This window comes from Pygoscelis adeliae, unplaced genomic scaffold, assembly GCF_000699105.1.
Source record: "Pygoscelis adeliae isolate BGI_AS28 unplaced genomic scaffold, ASM69910v1 Scaffold14, whole genome shotgun sequence".
Lineage (NCBI taxonomy): Eukaryota > Metazoa > Chordata > Aves > Sphenisciformes > Spheniscidae > Pygoscelis > Pygoscelis adeliae.
This window is the reverse complement of record NW_008825109.1, coordinates 17,136,987-17,153,920: the sequence shown is the minus strand read 5'-3', so window position 1 is coordinate 17,153,920 and position 16,934 is coordinate 17,136,987. Positions and strand designations below refer to the sequence as shown.

The 16,934-nt window shown below is 41.4% G+C and overlaps 1 protein-coding gene across 1 annotated transcript in view; it reads left to right on the top strand.

Annotated features, from left to right (window-relative positions):
* APP (amyloid beta (A4) precursor protein) overlaps positions 1-16,934 on the top strand; it is a 185,283-nt gene that overhangs the window by 107,799 nt on the left and 60,550 nt on the right. Inside the window, exons 8-10 of the mRNA XM_009327797.1 lie at positions 4,770-4,903; positions 13,637-13,711; positions 14,824-14,982. Of these exons, the coding sequence (XP_009326072.1) occupies positions 4,770-4,903; positions 13,637-13,711; positions 14,824-14,982 (368 nt within the window). The remainder of the gene's footprint in view (positions 1-4,769; positions 4,904-13,636; positions 13,712-14,823; positions 14,983-16,934) is intronic.

Below are 16,934 nucleotides of genomic sequence, written 5' to 3'. Positions count from 1 at the left end.
TAAAACAAGCAATGCATAGAAAATAAAGCCGCCTCCTAAGAGCAGATGCAGTCAAAGATCAGGCTGCAGATTTTTAAGGAATCCTTACAGGTAACTAATGTCTGACCAAATGTTCACAATTTACTACGAGAAAACACACAATACATCTCTAGAAACAAAGTCCCCAAATGTATTGGAGTGCAAAGGATAGGGTTTGTGCCAACAGCCATGAAGAAATTTTAAAATGTTTCTGCTTTATGCCAAAGAAGGGAGGCTCAGTATTTTTGTAACTCTCTTTTTTTCTTGTGGGGGAGGGTAGGCTGTCGGTTATCATTATGTTGGAATCAGAAGGGTTTTTTAACATACTATTGATGATTATGATTTTTTTAATACTGGATGGAGAAGTTGTCACATAATCATTTGCAGGCTTTGTAAATACAAGGAGCAAAATCTTGTAGGGTTATTTGTCTTTAAGCAGACTAGCTATTTTTTGTCAGAGAAACAGTTCTGATTTCAAATTACGTGAATAGCTAACCACTCACAAAAAGACCGCTTCTGAATTGCAGTTATAACAGAAACAAAAACTTATATGACCATTTCGTCTCACCTTTTAGTATTTTCCTAAACATAGGCGCTGAACTTCTTTCTAATGCAAATTATCCCTGTTTTTTTAAGAGTTTAAACAGTTTACAGAGTGAGATGTGGTCGGTTTTGGTAGGTTGGTCGGTCTCTGCGGCCACCAGCGGCCAAATAAACATTCCAGGAGTGGTAGGCAGGCTGGGTCCTTACGGCTGGCTTTCCGCTAGCTCGGCCTGCTCTGACATGTGCTGGGCATGGACCCGTGCCAGCAGCAAGCAGGGAGGGAGAAAACACCCCTTTTACCCCTTGGTTTCACATCGGTTTGCTGGCAGGGTTTCGGAAGGAGATGCTGAAGCAGGATGTTTTCAAGCATGCTTTTGGGCAAATCAGCGTATCTTTGTGTAAGTTGTTCAAATAATTAATTGCACTTACTACTGAAAGTGGGTGGCTCATTTCTGGTCTGGATTTCCAGACTTATTTCTGCCTAGCTTTGGTTTCCAACTATCAGACCTCAGTTGCTTCACTCCAATAAAGCTGTTGTCAGAAATCTTTTCTCAGTAGAGATTTTCTAAATCAAATTAGTAGTCCACTCCCTGGTGGATGAGTGTAACTGATTGAGCTTTTTACCATGAGACAGGTCCCCCAAGCTCCCATCAGCCCACATGCCCATTTCCGAGCCCTCTTTCTTTTTGGGAGCGCGTAGTGGAGAGCCCCATGTGGCGTTACACCAGCCTTTTACACAAGGTCAGGGGTAGTAGCTTTCTCCTTGTACGCAGAATTACTCTTCAGTAGCATTACCCTCTTTAGAGTTGGCTTGAGAGAGCAGGCTGCAGTCGGATATCAATGTACTGCCCGCATCCTTTCCCGTGCTCCTGGGCACAGCCTGGCTGTCTCAGGCATCCGGGTCTGTGGTGTTTAATGCCTAGTCTGTGATTTGGTTTTGCACAGCTTTTGGAGGGGGCCGGGTGCTCTGACATCCTCCGCACGAGGCACTGAAATCAGGTTTTCCAGTTCTCAGCACCCGCTACCCTCGCCTGTTCAGAAACACACCAGCGAGCATCCCGGTGGGAAGTAAGTGTATTGTCTGAAAATTTGGGACGTAAAGGCTATGCGTGTGAGATGGGAGCTTTTCAAAATCAGGCCTTGAATGTACAGGTGGCTTAACTGATCTCAGTGCAAATGCTGGTGACCTTTTTTCCTGTTCAATAAATTAAAGGTTAAATTTGCATAATTTATTGGGCACTTATTTAGATCGTCACTTCTTTCCACTTGCATTTGTACAGACTTAAGTTCAGTTTAAAAAAAAAAAAATCTATAAAAGATGGAGAAGGACAATGAATGCGCTAGAGCTCTCCCCCATTCGATCTTTTTGTGCTAAACCCTGCTGTGTCCTGCAGAGGCAGCGCAGCGATGGAGGGTGTAGAGATTTTCTAAGAGGAGGAGAATCCTCTTCACTGATTAAACTGTGGAGAAGCCTGATTAAACTGTGGAACTCATTGCCACACCATATTGTGAATGTTAAATCTCACGCAAGTTTTTGGGGAAAAAAAAATAAAATCAGAGTAATGGAATCTCAGTGCAAATGCTGGTGACCTTTTTTCCTGTTCAATAAATTAAAGGTTAAATTTGCATAATTTATTGGGCACTTATTTAGATCGTCACTTCTTTCCACTTGCATTTGTACAGACTTAAGTTCAGTTTAAAAAAAAAAAAATCTATAAAAGATGGAGAAGGACAATGAATGCGCTAGAGCTCTCCCCCATTCGATCTTTTTGTGCTAAACCCTGCTGTGTCCTGCAGAGGCAGCGATGGAGGGTGTAGAGATTTTCTAAGAGGAGGAGAATCCTCTTCACACAAAGCCTGATTAAACTGTGGAACTCATTGCCACACCATATTGTGAATGTTAAATCTCACACAAGTTTTTGGGGAAAAAAAATAAAATCAGAGTAATGGAAGGAAAATCCAGCAAAGTTAGTTAAACATTGCAAAAGAGTATTCACTGATCTTGCCTGGGGGGGTTTGGTGACCCCTGTCAGGAAACAGGAGCCTGGAAGGGATGGCCTTTGCTCTGTCTGATGTTCTTAAATTTCTTCCTGCTTTGAAATAGAATTTTCTTTTCATTTTCTAAATGGAATTAAAATATACTGTACTTAACTGCAGCTTCGGAAAAGATAAGCAAGAAATTAATTTAATCTTTGAGAGATTAAAAGGCAAAGATACTTAGAAATACTTCTGAGCATTACAGAAATGTTTTCACTCAGTCCGAGCTTTGGGTGATCTGGTTTTGGAATTTGCTTATAATGGCTGTAGCCTTTCTGGCAGGCAGCACTGCACCCCACCACAAACCATGTTATCATTAAGATGGGCTGTTATCATAAAGACTTTAAAAAGGAAGAAAATTTTTATGCTTTTATAACAATATTAGAGACTAAATTGTCTGAAGTTGCAGGAGTAACCACTGAAAATATTAAGAGTTGCATTCTATTTTTGTAATCTTTGTGGCTTGTCAGGAAGCTTATTTGTTCCTGTTTCGTTGTTACAGTACTTCAGTAACAAAGGTTACAATTTTACAAAATGTAAACTTGTAATTAAATAATTATGAAACAAATCTAAAAATGGTGGGAGGAGTGATAATTTGCACTGCCTATGACTTCTCAATTGGATTTTTTTTTGGTTGCTTATAGATTTTTTTGTTTGTTTGTTTTGAGACAAGCAAGGCCTTTCCTTTGATCCAGTGAGTAACTTACAAAATCCATTGTGCAATTTATACCAACAGCAGCCAAAAGCATTCATGCCTATTGCAGAGAACATATAGAGATATCTCAAATGCAGCCAAATCCAAAGACTTTCTGTTCATTTTGGGGGTTTTTGTTTTCTTTTGGGGTTATGCACCTAAGGTAAAATTGGAGGAAAAGTTTGGATTTTGTTTTAAGTTTCTCTTAAAATTTGAGGATGTATTTCATTGGGACTAACATGTTGTACTTCTAACTGATGATTTTTTAGGTTTTTTTTATTTAATAATTTAACATAGGTGTGTTTATCTTTCAACTTGTTTTGGGGAAAGTAGTCATAAATAAATATTGGTTTGTTATTACTCAGTCTGATCTTCAGATTAAAGTTTGCTGTTGTTGAAGACATTGAGAAATGTTTGGGATGCGGGAGGGTCCTGGGTTTTTTCCTACCTGTATTAGTCTATCTACTAAAATGTATTACCTCTGTAAGTGAAGTTAACTATAGTACATGTAGTCAAACGCATTTAAAAAAAAAAATCCTGCGCAACTATGTGTATGGTCTTTGTTTGTTTGTCAGAACTTTTAAACTAACTTTGCAGTTGTTGAACTAAATGTGACCAGGGAAATGAAACTAATTACATAATAAAATATTTAGGGACAGTATAGTTGAAATGAAATAGTTGATCATCATTGGAGAGTTTTTTAAATTGCTGTTATGTCCTGAGCACAGAAATGTTACTCTAGTTAATGTAGGGGTTGTTGGATGTTACTGCGTAGTGAAGGAACTGTTGCTCACTCTGCTTGAATTACCCCAAACGCAAATCTTTGCATTACCAGTGTGGTCGGTATTGCCTAGTTTTCTGACAGGAATGGCTAGCGATTAGTGCAAGATTGCTGATTATTTCCAGCATCCATGAGGGGTTTTCTTAATCAAAGTTGTTACAAATAAAGTAAATATCTGTGCGGCCAAACTGTCACTAAGGGAAGGATTTGAGGTATTTCATTAGGGTTCTGTGGGGTCCACAGGTGCTTTAAAATGTATTTGCATTGGCACTCATGTGTGTTACAGTTTACCTTTTAAAAATAAAGTAATATACAAAGCATGTAACTTTGCAAAAGGCTTTCTACTGGCTTATGTACTTCAGTCATTGCCAGGCTTTTTTTTCCTTGGAATTTTTCCTTTGGCAGCAATTTCTAACCTGTTTGCTTTGCTTTGTTCACTCTGAAGAGTTTCTCCTGGTTTATAAAATGGGGCAGGGGGGAAATCCTTGTATATTTATATATATTTGCTGCGTGTAATATATCCACCTAAACCACATTTTTATATCCTCCTCTGAGGTTAAATGAATGGCTTTATTCCAATAGAAATTAGAACAGATGTTTCTTGCTTGGTCTGACTAAATTTTACCTGTACTAAAGTAGAAATTCTGCTTTTCTTCGCCCTCCCTTCCTTCTCCCCTCCTCAAAATTTTACCACAGTCCCTACCACTGCTGCTAGCACTCCTGATGCTGTTGACAAATATTTGGAGACACCTGGAGATGAGAATGAACATGCCCATTTCCAGAAGGCCAAGGAGAGACTTGAAGCTAAGCATCGTGAAAGGATGTCTCAGGTAAGGGGAGATTTCTTTATTCCTAAATGTGGGAGTTTTGTCTGTCAAGTCATAAGGTGCTCGGGGTCCTTCACCTTCTCGTTTCCCAAGGCTTCAGCCAGCTGCCCTGCCTATTTGCAATGTTGTAAATACACCATTTACTGCCTTTCCGACTGTATCTAAAAATTCAGCTGGCTGGGACATACCTTTGTGGTTTGGTCGGAGCTGTGATCGTAAGTCACTACAGTTACTTGTGCTAGTAAAAAGGAAAAAGAAGTCTGTTAAAAATTGCTCTCATCTTTGTGGAAGAATTTTGGTTTCTTTTGATGAGATTATTCTTATTTCTAAGTAAAGAACTTGACCACTGTATTAGTCATCCTTCCTTTGTGGCAGCTGAGGGAGATTGCTTGTGATTAGCTTCGTTCTTCCTGTGTACGCATACATGGTCGTGCCCTGGGGTAACGTAAGCTCGCATATGTTCATCTAATGGTCTGGAGCCTCGAGGTAACATGAAATGCATCTAAAGCCGAAGAAAAGAGGAAAAATTAGTGCTTTTGAACTGAACCAAAATCCAACTGAATCAACCCTTTTTTTTCCTTTAACTAAAAAGATCTGTATAGCCTGAAACTGTACGCTATTTTTAATCCTATTGAACACTAAGAGATGAGCTATCCACTCTCAGAAATAGGGTTTATAATAGCATTGCCAATAAAAAATTGTCACAGTTCTGCTCTGATAACAACAAAGAAGAAATGTAAGAGGCTTAAAGGAAAGCCTGTGGTGCATATTTTTTTAGGATGGAACAACCACAAAAACGAATGTAGTATAATTGAGATGCACTGAATATGTCTGTGTAGCTATTTTACTATAATTTTTCATTGCAACTTTGTTCCCCTGTTGCATTTTTAGTGTTTCTGTGCATTACTGACACATTAACCTTTAGGTCTGTGCTAAAATGCTTGAGTAGCCCTGAAATTAAGCTCTGAGAATAAGTCCCCGTCTACTGGCACTGTAGCTATGCCTGGCACTTTTCTAATAAATAGAGCAGGGCATCTTACCTGAAGCAGTCACCCGATCAGTGCAAACCACATGCCAAGAATGACACTTAATAGATAGGAAGATATGTGCTCCTCATCTGCCTCCGCTTGGGAAGCATTGTAGGACAAACAAGCTGTCTTCTTCTTAAATAGAGAAAATAGTCCCAATTTAATGCTTTTTAAAGTGTTATTGAGTCCTTTCCTCTGGAAGATTAAACAACTTCATTAAAATGACCAGTGGCCGAGGCGGCCGCAGCGCGAGCGCTGCTGAGCGTGGGTGCATGCAGCACCCGTCTCAGAGCCAGCCTGAAGCCATGGGGTGAGTCGGGAGAGGGGTGAGCAACAGCTCACGAGGCACCTGCACGCTGTGCTCCTGCCGAGGGAGCGGCTTATCCCAGTCCTCTTCGTAACAAACTTCTGTGTGGCTACAGTACTCAGTTTGGGAAGAACGGGCTGGGAATTGGGAGGATAAAAAACGTTGTGCACGCAGCCGCCTGGCAGAGGAGAGAGATCCTGCCCCAGCCAGGCACATGGAGGGTCAGCGGGTAATGCAGTCATCGCCCCGTTATTACCTCCCCTTGAAATAGCCTTTTTTAAAAAAAACACTGTAGGGGCGGGTGTCCTGAAAGCGAAGGGCAGTCGGTGCGAAAGGCAGGTTTCCCTGGAACAGTCCTCAGATTCTCACCGGGGTTTCAGGTTTGTGTCCAACATCTAAATATGTAAAGGTTAAGCTGAGTAATTAAGGGCAGTACTTGGGTGAACTGTGTATTTTCTACAAAGCTGATGGTTTGTGGAAAAGAGCCTAACTGAATGCACAGGCACCCAGAAGACATCATACAGAGAGACCATACAGTGTCGGTGCTTGAGGCCAACAAAATTAACTGGGAAAAGCACTGAACCGTAGCATCAGAAAACTTCTGGGTAAATACGCTGCACATTTTACCATGCACATTTGGGGCAACCTCATAAATGAAGGCTGTGGTTCAAGGGTTTGACTGAAGATCACGCTGGTGCTGCGCGTGCTCTGCCCTCGTTAGCACGTTCCCAGCCAGCCTTTCTGTCAGCGCTAATGAGTGTACAGCTGCGGGGTGAGGCAGGTCAGCTCCCTCATCTCACTGCAATGTCACTCTTCCAAAAAGAAGGGAAATAAGCAACTCTGGCCAATTCAGCAAGCTAAGTCAGACCTGGGAAACAGCAGCACGATAGGTACATCGAGAAAGAAAGATGTTTGATCTTTAATTTGCTTAAGCTGCTTATGAAATCACAGCTTAAAGTATGTATGTCTTGAAGTACACAGAACTCCTGCAGAGCTTTGAAGAAGAGAGTTAACTTAGGTTTTTAGAAATTAGTTTCCGCTTCTGTGGTTAATGTTTTGTACTGTACTGAACTAGCCTCTCCCAGATAACATTTCAAATGTTTAAAAAATATAAGATCTTATGGAGAAGTAGAAAAGCCAGCTAGTTTACCATTCTGTGTTCCCTCACGTGAACTGTGATATGTCTGTGACCCATACCACCAGTCTGCTTTTCTGGCAATTTATTTAAAAATTGCTTTTTACATTTTCTTTAAAATCAGGTATGTTCTTAATACATACTTAACTAAAAATTAATTTGAAGTTGAAACTTGTTATATTAAAAACAAGCTTTTGCTGACAATGTTTTTCTCTTAAAAAAAAAAAGTTAACAAGTGAGAGTCACTAGCTAAGTCCTCCAGCTGCACTGAACATATTTATTCTTTTTTTCTTTTTTTTTACTCAAAGTCCAGTTCTTTCAAAGCTGAGAAATGGGGACTTATAAAGCAGCAGCAATGTCCATTTTTCTTGTATTAAAAAGAGAGGAAATGATCAGTGGTTTCAAGAAAACGATCAAGTCATTCTTTAATCTTGATAAATGTCATAATCGGAAATAAATTGGTTGGTTCACGAAATACAGATATTTCTTTTATTTAATAAAGCAGCTAGTTTTAAAACAGTATTTGTTTAGATGCACACTTTACTTTGCAACAGCCAATTAACTAATAATTCACATATAAAATGTAATCATCTAAGGTGTAAGGAAGTTCATCACTAAAAAATTAAATTGAAATTAAATATTTTAATCAAAACATCATCAGGGCAAATGCAGATATTCTGTATATCCTCTTTCTGAGATTTCCCTTTGTTTACCATGAAATTCTGAAAACTCGTGTTTGTTTTCTCTTGCATAAAGATATTCACTCAGGCAGAGAGGCCCAGCTTCTGTTAGTGGTTGTGTCGGTTCATAGTTCACAGCTCCTAAAAGACTCTCTTTCTAGGGGACTCTGTGCTCGTTAGTACGGTGACCTGATGCACCTCTGGTTCAGACTGTTCTAATCCCTTCTGCTCTTGTGTCCGTCCCTTTAGACTACAGACCATGAAAGTTTTTCTGCCTTTACGTCTTGCATGGCACCTGGAGCAACAAGGCTTCTAAACTTCCCTAGGCACTACTGTAAAGAGAATTACGTTAGCATACAATTTTCAGATTTTCCCAGGAATTATTAATGCAACTCCAAATAACAGTAAAGCTACATTCCCATGAGAACAGGATAGCTATTCAGCAATGCATGTGTAACCTTTAAATGTTTGTTATTCTCTGACGTACAACAGGGAGAGATTATGCTAACTGATTGCAGGATGCCATGGTTCTTGTTTCCTGTTTTGGTACAATTCCCCTTTTCCTCTTTCTCTTTCCGGTTTGTTAACTCCCGTACAGCTCCCTCACTTAAATAGCTGCTGCTAAATAGCCTGGTGGAACCAGATACTGAACCTTACTCAAGGGAGCAGTATATTTATACATTTCCCTCCTCAAACATCTTGTGACATCCTCATGTCTTAAATTTACTCTTCCATTTGCTCTTCACAATATTTTAGGAATCATAGCATGTACAGTACTTATGATAGGAACTTAATGATACCTTGTCTCCTAGAATAGTCTTGCTTCTTGGAAGTTCATTTCCAAAGCAAACATCTGAAAATACTGCAGTCCTCAGCCAGCCTAAACAGGGCTGGTGTTACGTTCAAGATTTTTTTTTTTTATTGCATGCCACTAGTTCCAACATCCTGGAGAGGTCTTCAGCTGATCTTTAGTGCCAGTGGCACCATAAATGGTTTGGGTTGGAAGGGACCTTAAAGATCATGTAGTTCCAACCCCCCTGCCATGGGCAGGGATACCTTCCACTAGATCAGGTTGCTCAAAGCCCCGTCCAACCTGGTCTTGAACACTTCCAGGGAGGGGGCATCCGCAACTTCCCTGGGCAATCTGTTCCAGTGTCTCACCACCCTCACAGTAAAGAATTTCTTCCTTATATCTAATCTAAGTCTACCCTCTTTCAGTTTAAAACTGTGACCCCTCATCCTGTCACTAGACTCCCTGATAAAGAGTCCCTCCCCATCTTTCCTGTAGGCCCCCTTTAAGTACAGGAAGGCTACTATAAGGTCTCCCCAGAGCCTTCTCTTCTGCAAGCTAAACAACCCCAACTCTCTCAGCCTGGCCTCATAGGGGAGGTGCTCCAGCCCCCCAATCATCTTTGTGGCCCTCCTCTGGACCTGCTCGAGCAGGTCCATGTCTGTCTTATACTGGGGGCCCCAGAGCTGGACGCAGTACTCCAGGTGGGGTCTCATGAGAGTCAGGTAGAGGGGGAGAATCACCTTGCTCAACCTGCTGGCCATGCTTCTTTTGATGCAGCCCAGGATATGGTTGGCTTTCTGGGCTGCGAGCGCACATTGCCAGCTCATACTCAGTTTTTCATCCACCAGTACCCCCGAGTCCTTCTTGGCAGGGCTGCTCTCAATCCACCCATTGCCCAGGCTGTATCGATGTTTGGGATTGCCCCAAACCAGGTGCAGGAGCTTACACTTGGCCTTGTTGAACTTCATGAGGTTCGCACGGGCCCACCTCTCAAGCCTGTCAAGGTCCCTCTGAATGGCATCCCTTCCCTCTAGAGTATCAACCACATCACTTAGCTTGGTGTCATCTGCAAACTTGCTGAGGGTGCACTCAATGCCACTGCCCATGTCCCCAACAAAGATAGTCCCTATATTCCCTAGATCCCACCATCTCTATTATTGTGTGTCGGAGGGTTCTCCTTCCTTAAAACTGACTGTCAGCTTAGTAGGAATATCCCCCTCAGTTACACTCAGGGCTCTTTGGAGAGGTTTAATGATGTTATTACCAGAAAAAGGGTCAAGATTTAAGCGTGGAACAAAAGCCCTTGACAAAAGTAGGCATCTTACTGGCATGACTTGGATCTTCTAACAAAGCAAACCTCAGGCAAGCACCTCTGCTGGTCTGATTGCTGTAATCCAAATGTTTGTCATAAATTCTTCTCTTGCAGATATGCTTCTGTGCCCCAGTGTAAAAAATGGGAGTAAATTCTGCTGTTTTCAATATAATGAGATTTTTGTGCTTAGTATCTCTCTTAATAATGAATGACACTTTCCGTACTTCTTTTTCCCTCTTGCTGTCCCCTACAGCCCAATTTCAAAAGGAGTCTGCCAGGCACTAAGTCCTGAGTTCTGAAGAAGTTTGACTTTGAAATGGCTTGCTTCTTAAATCTCAACCAGAAGTCGTCATTTTTCCTGCACAAAGCCGCCAAGCCTTGAAGAGCCATAAATCTGTGTGGCTTTGATAGGTCTGTGCTGTCAATGAAGGAGAATAGGTTTATAAGTGCATGGAGGCCAAGTTCAGCCTTTTTCTGCACATGTGTATCTGGGGAATTTTTTTTTCCCTTCTTGCTCTTTGGTTTCCTACAGAGTGCTATGGCATATTTCTTAGTCACTCATAATTCTCTAAAGCGATGACATTCGGTGAGACAGAAGTTTTCTCTGGGTGGTAGCATGACTGCCCGTAGATAGCTGTAGGACAGTTGTATGTTCAGTTAGTTAACATACACACAGAGATGCTTTCAACCATTGAAGTCTTCTCAATTGCAAAAATCAGCACTCAAAGCACAGCTTCTGCAATCTTTACATTGAATATTGTTTCTGCAAACAGCCATGTCATTCTGTATTTTTTCACAAGCCATTCACTCTCGTTGCTCCAGAACTGAACCTCTGAAGCCTGTAGTTTACATCCCTCCCAACTAGCTGTGCAGGCTGTCAGTTTATCATCCTGCCTTCCATACCTTAAAAGGTTTAGAGAAATAAAACAGGCAGAGAGACCTGGTCTAGCCAAAGGTCTCCTTATCACATTACCCACAATACTTGTTTTCATGGTGTGGATTAGCAGAGGGTTAGTTTGGGGTATAAAGAGGGCAAGGGAACAGTTGTTCTGAAAACCCATGAACTGCTTACTCAGAGTGAAAAACAGTATTAAGCAGATGTCAGAGATGTGATTTGAAGACATAAAAAGAGAGGAGGGAGAAGAAAATCATAAAGTTGCTAACCTAGGCCAATGCTCAAGTTTGAGCACATCATTGTAGTTTATGACTTGAATTAATGCCATAATTTCTGGGTTTTCTGTAACGTTCACATCCTGGCACCAGTGACGTTTCAGGTCTCTAGAAAAGTGCTGCCTGTATACACGAATTGTTTCCTTGGCCACCACAATCACATGGCCTAAGCATACAATCAAGAGATAAATACCTAATGTGCCCTTAATACACAGCAGCACTCTGAGCATTAATAAGTTTTTTCCGGAACACATCACAGTGCTCTAAATTGTGGTGTCGGTTCATGTCCTCTAGTCCTGCTTTATCAGAGAAGTGGTGAAATCTCCTCTGCCAAAGTACTGGGAAAGTAACTGGCAGTGGGGTGACCTGTAACTTCAGTGCACCGTGCATCATGTTCTGTGTCATCAGCTGCTTACTACAACCCCTTGCAAATGAATTTTAATGTCTCCTTGTAAATTTTGTTTTCCTACCTCCCTAGAGCTTGGCTGCAATTTGCACATGAATGCGTATTTGTCTGATGAGAAGATAATGTAAATTGAAGAGGTACTTTTAGGCTGCCAGTTTATGTAGGTTGTAGTACAATTCTTGGGACTTAAGTTTCATTTTACAGTTCCAAATAAAAGAGTGGAGTGAAGTGAAGACTGTGATTTCTAAGTATTTGACTTCAGGTCTTCGTGCTTACAGCTGCTGGCTAACCATGCCCCCACTGAAGCCCAAAAGTAGGCAAAACAATTTCCCACTTGAAAGTTTTCAGCATCACGTTAGCTTCCCAAAATATATGTTTCCACTCTCTTGGGCTGTTATTGAGGTCAGAATCTCTTACAGATAAATAATTTCACTGAGAGTGAGTTGATCTGTTTTTGCTATGACTGATTTATTGCTGTCTTGAAATACATTCCCAGACTTTGGGTCAAAAGGAAGATGAAAACTTCACAACAAAATCCCATACCTGAGTTAGTCTTGAGTGCAGGTGTCTGCATGCGGGTTAATTGTTAGGGTTTACAACCCTATATAGGACTGAGAAGGGATTACATTTCAAGGTTTGGGACTTGTAAAAGTCTCCTTTGAGCCCAGGTTTGTTTCTTGGTGGTTGTTTTTTAAAAGACACAGGCTCAACCAGATACCCTGAGGCACCACCAGTGCTCTCCAGTCTGTCCATCAAGCAGCCTGATTAGCAATGTCCAGCATGTGGGAAAACGGGGGAGCCTGAGACAGGAGCTGAGTGGTGGAGACTCAACTTGCAGACATGAGACACAGCAGGTCTAATTTGTCCTGCCTTTGGTATTGGTCTTGGTAAAATTTCAGTTGTGCATGCAGACTCTGAGCTTTTCTGAAATCCCCTTTAGAAAGGGTACGTTTGACTACTTCTATTAAATGGTATGAAAGTGTGAAGAGTGGTTTTTTTGGTGAGAAAGGAAGGAAAGGAAATGCACATTTTGAGTAATTGCTTCTAGGCTTCTTCTGTCTTCTTCTGACATTGTGCTAAGCCTGCAGATAAACAAGTCGCTTATTTGTGTGCACTGCATTTGGTGAGAGCAATTGTTCCTGCATGAAATGTGTTGTCTGAGAAGATTGCTGTCTAGGTATGAAATGAGCAAAGTCCCGAAGTAAGACCATGAGAAGGTTTCCTATGTCATGGGCAGCAAGTTAAGAGTAACTCATTCCCTGACTGTTGAAATACTGCCATGGGTTACAGGAGGTGGCCTCTCATGTTGCTGAAAGGAATGGTACTGAAAGTTCTCCTACATCATTTTTCTGTCAGCGTTGTGCTTGAGATACACATATATTCAGTTCTTGAAGTGTTGGACACCTATTTCTGGACAGACTAGCACAAATTGTGTGTAATTCTTATCAGTCCTACTCAAAGGCCAGCGATGTAGTCTGGATAAATCTAAAAAATTTTGTGGTACCAAAAAAGGTGTCAATTAGAACGAGTTGAAATTCAGTCATTTTGACCAAGGACGTACAATAGATGGAAGCTGTTTCCTTTCTGTCTGAGATGAAAAGGCGTTGGTGTGTTCACCCACAGAGACCTCCACTTCCCTTGCTTGAGGGCTGGTTAATGGCTGTGTTGCTTCACAACGGAGTTGAGAGAGCTTGGCACGATGTTCAGACACAAATGTACTATCTTTGTTTAATTTAATAACAGGATCGTACCTTTGTTAAACGTTGTAACTGCTTTTTTTAATAGAGATAAAAAGAGGAGAGGAATATAAAAAGATGACTGTTGGAGCTGCAGTGCTTGGCTGTTGCAAAGCCCTGAGACAAGAGACGAAAATATGAAAGTCACGCTCCTTGTTTTGTTCGTTAGGTCATGAGAGAGTGGGAAGAGGCAGAACGCCAAGCAAAGAACTTGCCAAAGGCTGACAAGAAAGCCGTTATCCAGGTAAAGGAAAACGCAACCACAACCTTACCCACTGGGACCGCAGTTAAAACACAAGGGGTGCTGGGTGTGATATAATTTTAAAACCTACTTCTATGGGGATTTAATGTTATTCCCTGCTCTTACTGTTGCTATTTTTGTTTCCAGCTGTTAGGGGCTGCTGGGTGTCTCTGTACTTTGCAGCCAGTCCCTGGAACAGCAGCACAGGACATCGCTCTTGACTGCGTGGAGGGATAGAATTTCGCTTGAATTGATTTGCTTTCAGTGAGAACTGAAAACTCTGTTCCCACAGGCCCCTTTCAAAATATAGGCCGTAATAAACTAATATAAGCTGCAGGCTTAAACTCAAAGCAGAGATGGAAAATGTGATTTAAAGAAGAAATCGCCATCGGTTTTATCTGAAAAAATCCCTCAGCCAAAAATTATTTTATGCAAAATTATGCTGTAGTTCAAAAATTCTGACAAGCCAGACACTCCTTGAATCCCACTGTGGCTATGTCAGGTATTATTCAGTACTGCTAGAATGATTTCAATGCAAAACTATAAAAAGGTAACATTCAGAACCAGATTGCATCGCACATTAGATCCCACAGCTTTGCTCTCTGTGCATTTTACCCAGTCAATCTTTTCCTTTATTGGAATAAGTTTGGGCTCGATTTTTCTTCGTGGTGGCCAGTTTATAAGAAATTATAGTGACACTGTTCAAGTTGGAATTTTTTTTTCCCCCCATGTAGATTTGCTCATGAAGTCATGTTGATGGCTCGTGATGGCAGGGGGCGTATGCTTGCCAAACTCCACCCTCCTCTAGGCACAGTTCTCTAGTGCTGAACCACTGTCTCGGGGCAAATGAAGGATCCACTGGTGGTTGTGCTGAACATGTCAGGAATATTTGATTAGATTAATAAAATATGGCCAGGTGTTCAGGAATACAGGGCATCAGCAGTTCTCACTGAAATCAGTAACAGGTGTGTTCAGTGCAGAGCTCCTGAGGGCCGAGCTAGACTGACACGGAGAAAGATTTTGGTGATTTGCAGGAGTGTTGCACGGAGGTGTTCATGTCCGCTGGTCTCTGCTGATGTCTTCACTGTTCCTGTTGTGATGGATGTTTTTTTCAGCATTTCCAGGAGAAAGTGGAATCACTGGAACAAGAAGCAGCGAATGAAAGGCAACAACTGGTGGAGACTCATATGGCACGGGTAGAAGCCATGCTGAATGACCGTCGCCGCATTGCTCTGGAGAACTATATCACAGCCCTGCAGACTGTCCCGCCCAGGGTAAGTGCAATACCACAAGCTCTGTCAGCTGTGTCAAAATCACTGTAGTCGTCCTGGGGAAAAAGGCGTGCCCAAGTACAGTCTGGCTACGGAGCAGTGAGTGTGTTCCCCATGCAAGAGCTACTACAGCAGTCAGCTAGTTTGAAAGTTAAAAGTTTAGACTTTGTGTGTACAGAAAATAGGCACAAGCACACACACCCGTACATACCTATAGGTGGGTAGATACCTACATAAAGATACTTTAGCAAATAACATGGAAGTGATTTAGTTGTCAGAAATGGTAGCCGTTCACAGATCCTGCAGAAGGATGATGAAGCATCCCTCCAAGTGATGCACAGTAGGATACTTCGTCCTGTCAAGATGGAGCTTAAGGATAAGGGTGGTTGTGATTTTCTGTTTTGTTTGTTGAATTGTTGAAATGTTTGGTGAAGTATCTTGTGAGCATTGTTGGATGGCGTGAAGATAGCACACTAGCCATTCGAAGTTGTCTGTGTTGGATGTGATGGCTATTGGTGGGTGTAAACACTAAGTTCAGAATGTGGATTGAATGGAATTTTTAATGACTCCATATCTGTGGTGTTTGTATTCAATACCAAAATAACTGGTCTGTGACCTCCAGAAGTAGAGAATCTGCATGAACGCTGTGGGGAAAGTCCTATGTTTTATATACCTCTTGCCTCTTGGACACTTCCTAAATGGAACAAACATTATGTTACTAAAAGACTTTGGGTCAGCAGTGTAAGATGTAGCCATTACATCCTGAATTTGGCCTCACAGGGAATTACATCGATATGGCTAATCTGGTAAAATTACATGTTTTAAGTGAATTTCCTTCTGCAGAGAAACCTGCATATTCAGTGAGCATGGAAAAGTGATCATCATCTTAGTTCTTTATCGTCATCAAACTTTTTTCTCCACCCCATGGTGCAGAACTCTTGTTTTTACCATGTGCCAAGTAAAAGAAAAATCTTTTACTTAGGTAAAAGTGTCATGGGGAAACTTCAGAGTAGTTGTATGAAGAGTTAATCTGTATTTTGCAACATAGTAATTTGTGGAAATGAAGCTAGTCTGTATTAAATTGGTAGAGAAGGATGTTTGGTCTCAGTGTGAGATGCATATTGTAACCTCTGACTGTTGTGAGGGTTTTGGGTAGTTCACCTAAGATACGATTTCACCTTTAGCTTTAGCCAGTCAGCTGTTGCTGTAAAGTTGGGCCTCATGCAAATGTAATCCTGTCTGAAAAGTATCCCAGAAAAATGATTTGATTTCAAGTTGTGTGTGGATCAGGCTGACAGCTTGGTTCTGCAGGTATCTGGGGTTGTGGAAGGTGAAGATGGGGACCACACATAACAGCAGAATGGTCTCTAGAGCTGCCAAAATGTGCAACTTCATTCCTAGCACAAGGGAACTCGACCTTCCATGTTTATGGAACACAGATGACATCACCACTGCAAAAAAAAAAGTGAACTTCAGCTGCAGAACACTAAGGGACAAAAATGTTAACACCGACTTTGGGACCAGAAAAACCTGCGTTTTATGCTTGGGTTGCTTGTAGTCAGCTCCCAGGACATTTAAATTAACAATATGTTTACTGCGTCAGTGGGAGAGCATCAGGCCTGAAAGGCTGTGTCAAAGAACACTATTTGATACATGACTCCAGCAGAAGTAAGTTTTGAAGGTACTGTTAAAAGACTGAGGTGCATCCTATATTGTGTCCCTATAAAAGCTAATCATTCTGAAAGGAGCAGGCAGCAAGCATGGAGGTAACATCAGCTGAAGTTGCTACCAAACAGGGACTCATCTCAAAACTAATGGGGGTGAATGGTTTAAAGAATAATGTCTTTAAACAGTTTCTTTGCCAGTCTTGTTGATGGTACTGTCCTTGCCTCAGCATTTTTTGTGTGCTCTGTAGTTACTGACAGTTCAGGCATGTAACTCTGAACTGCTGGCCA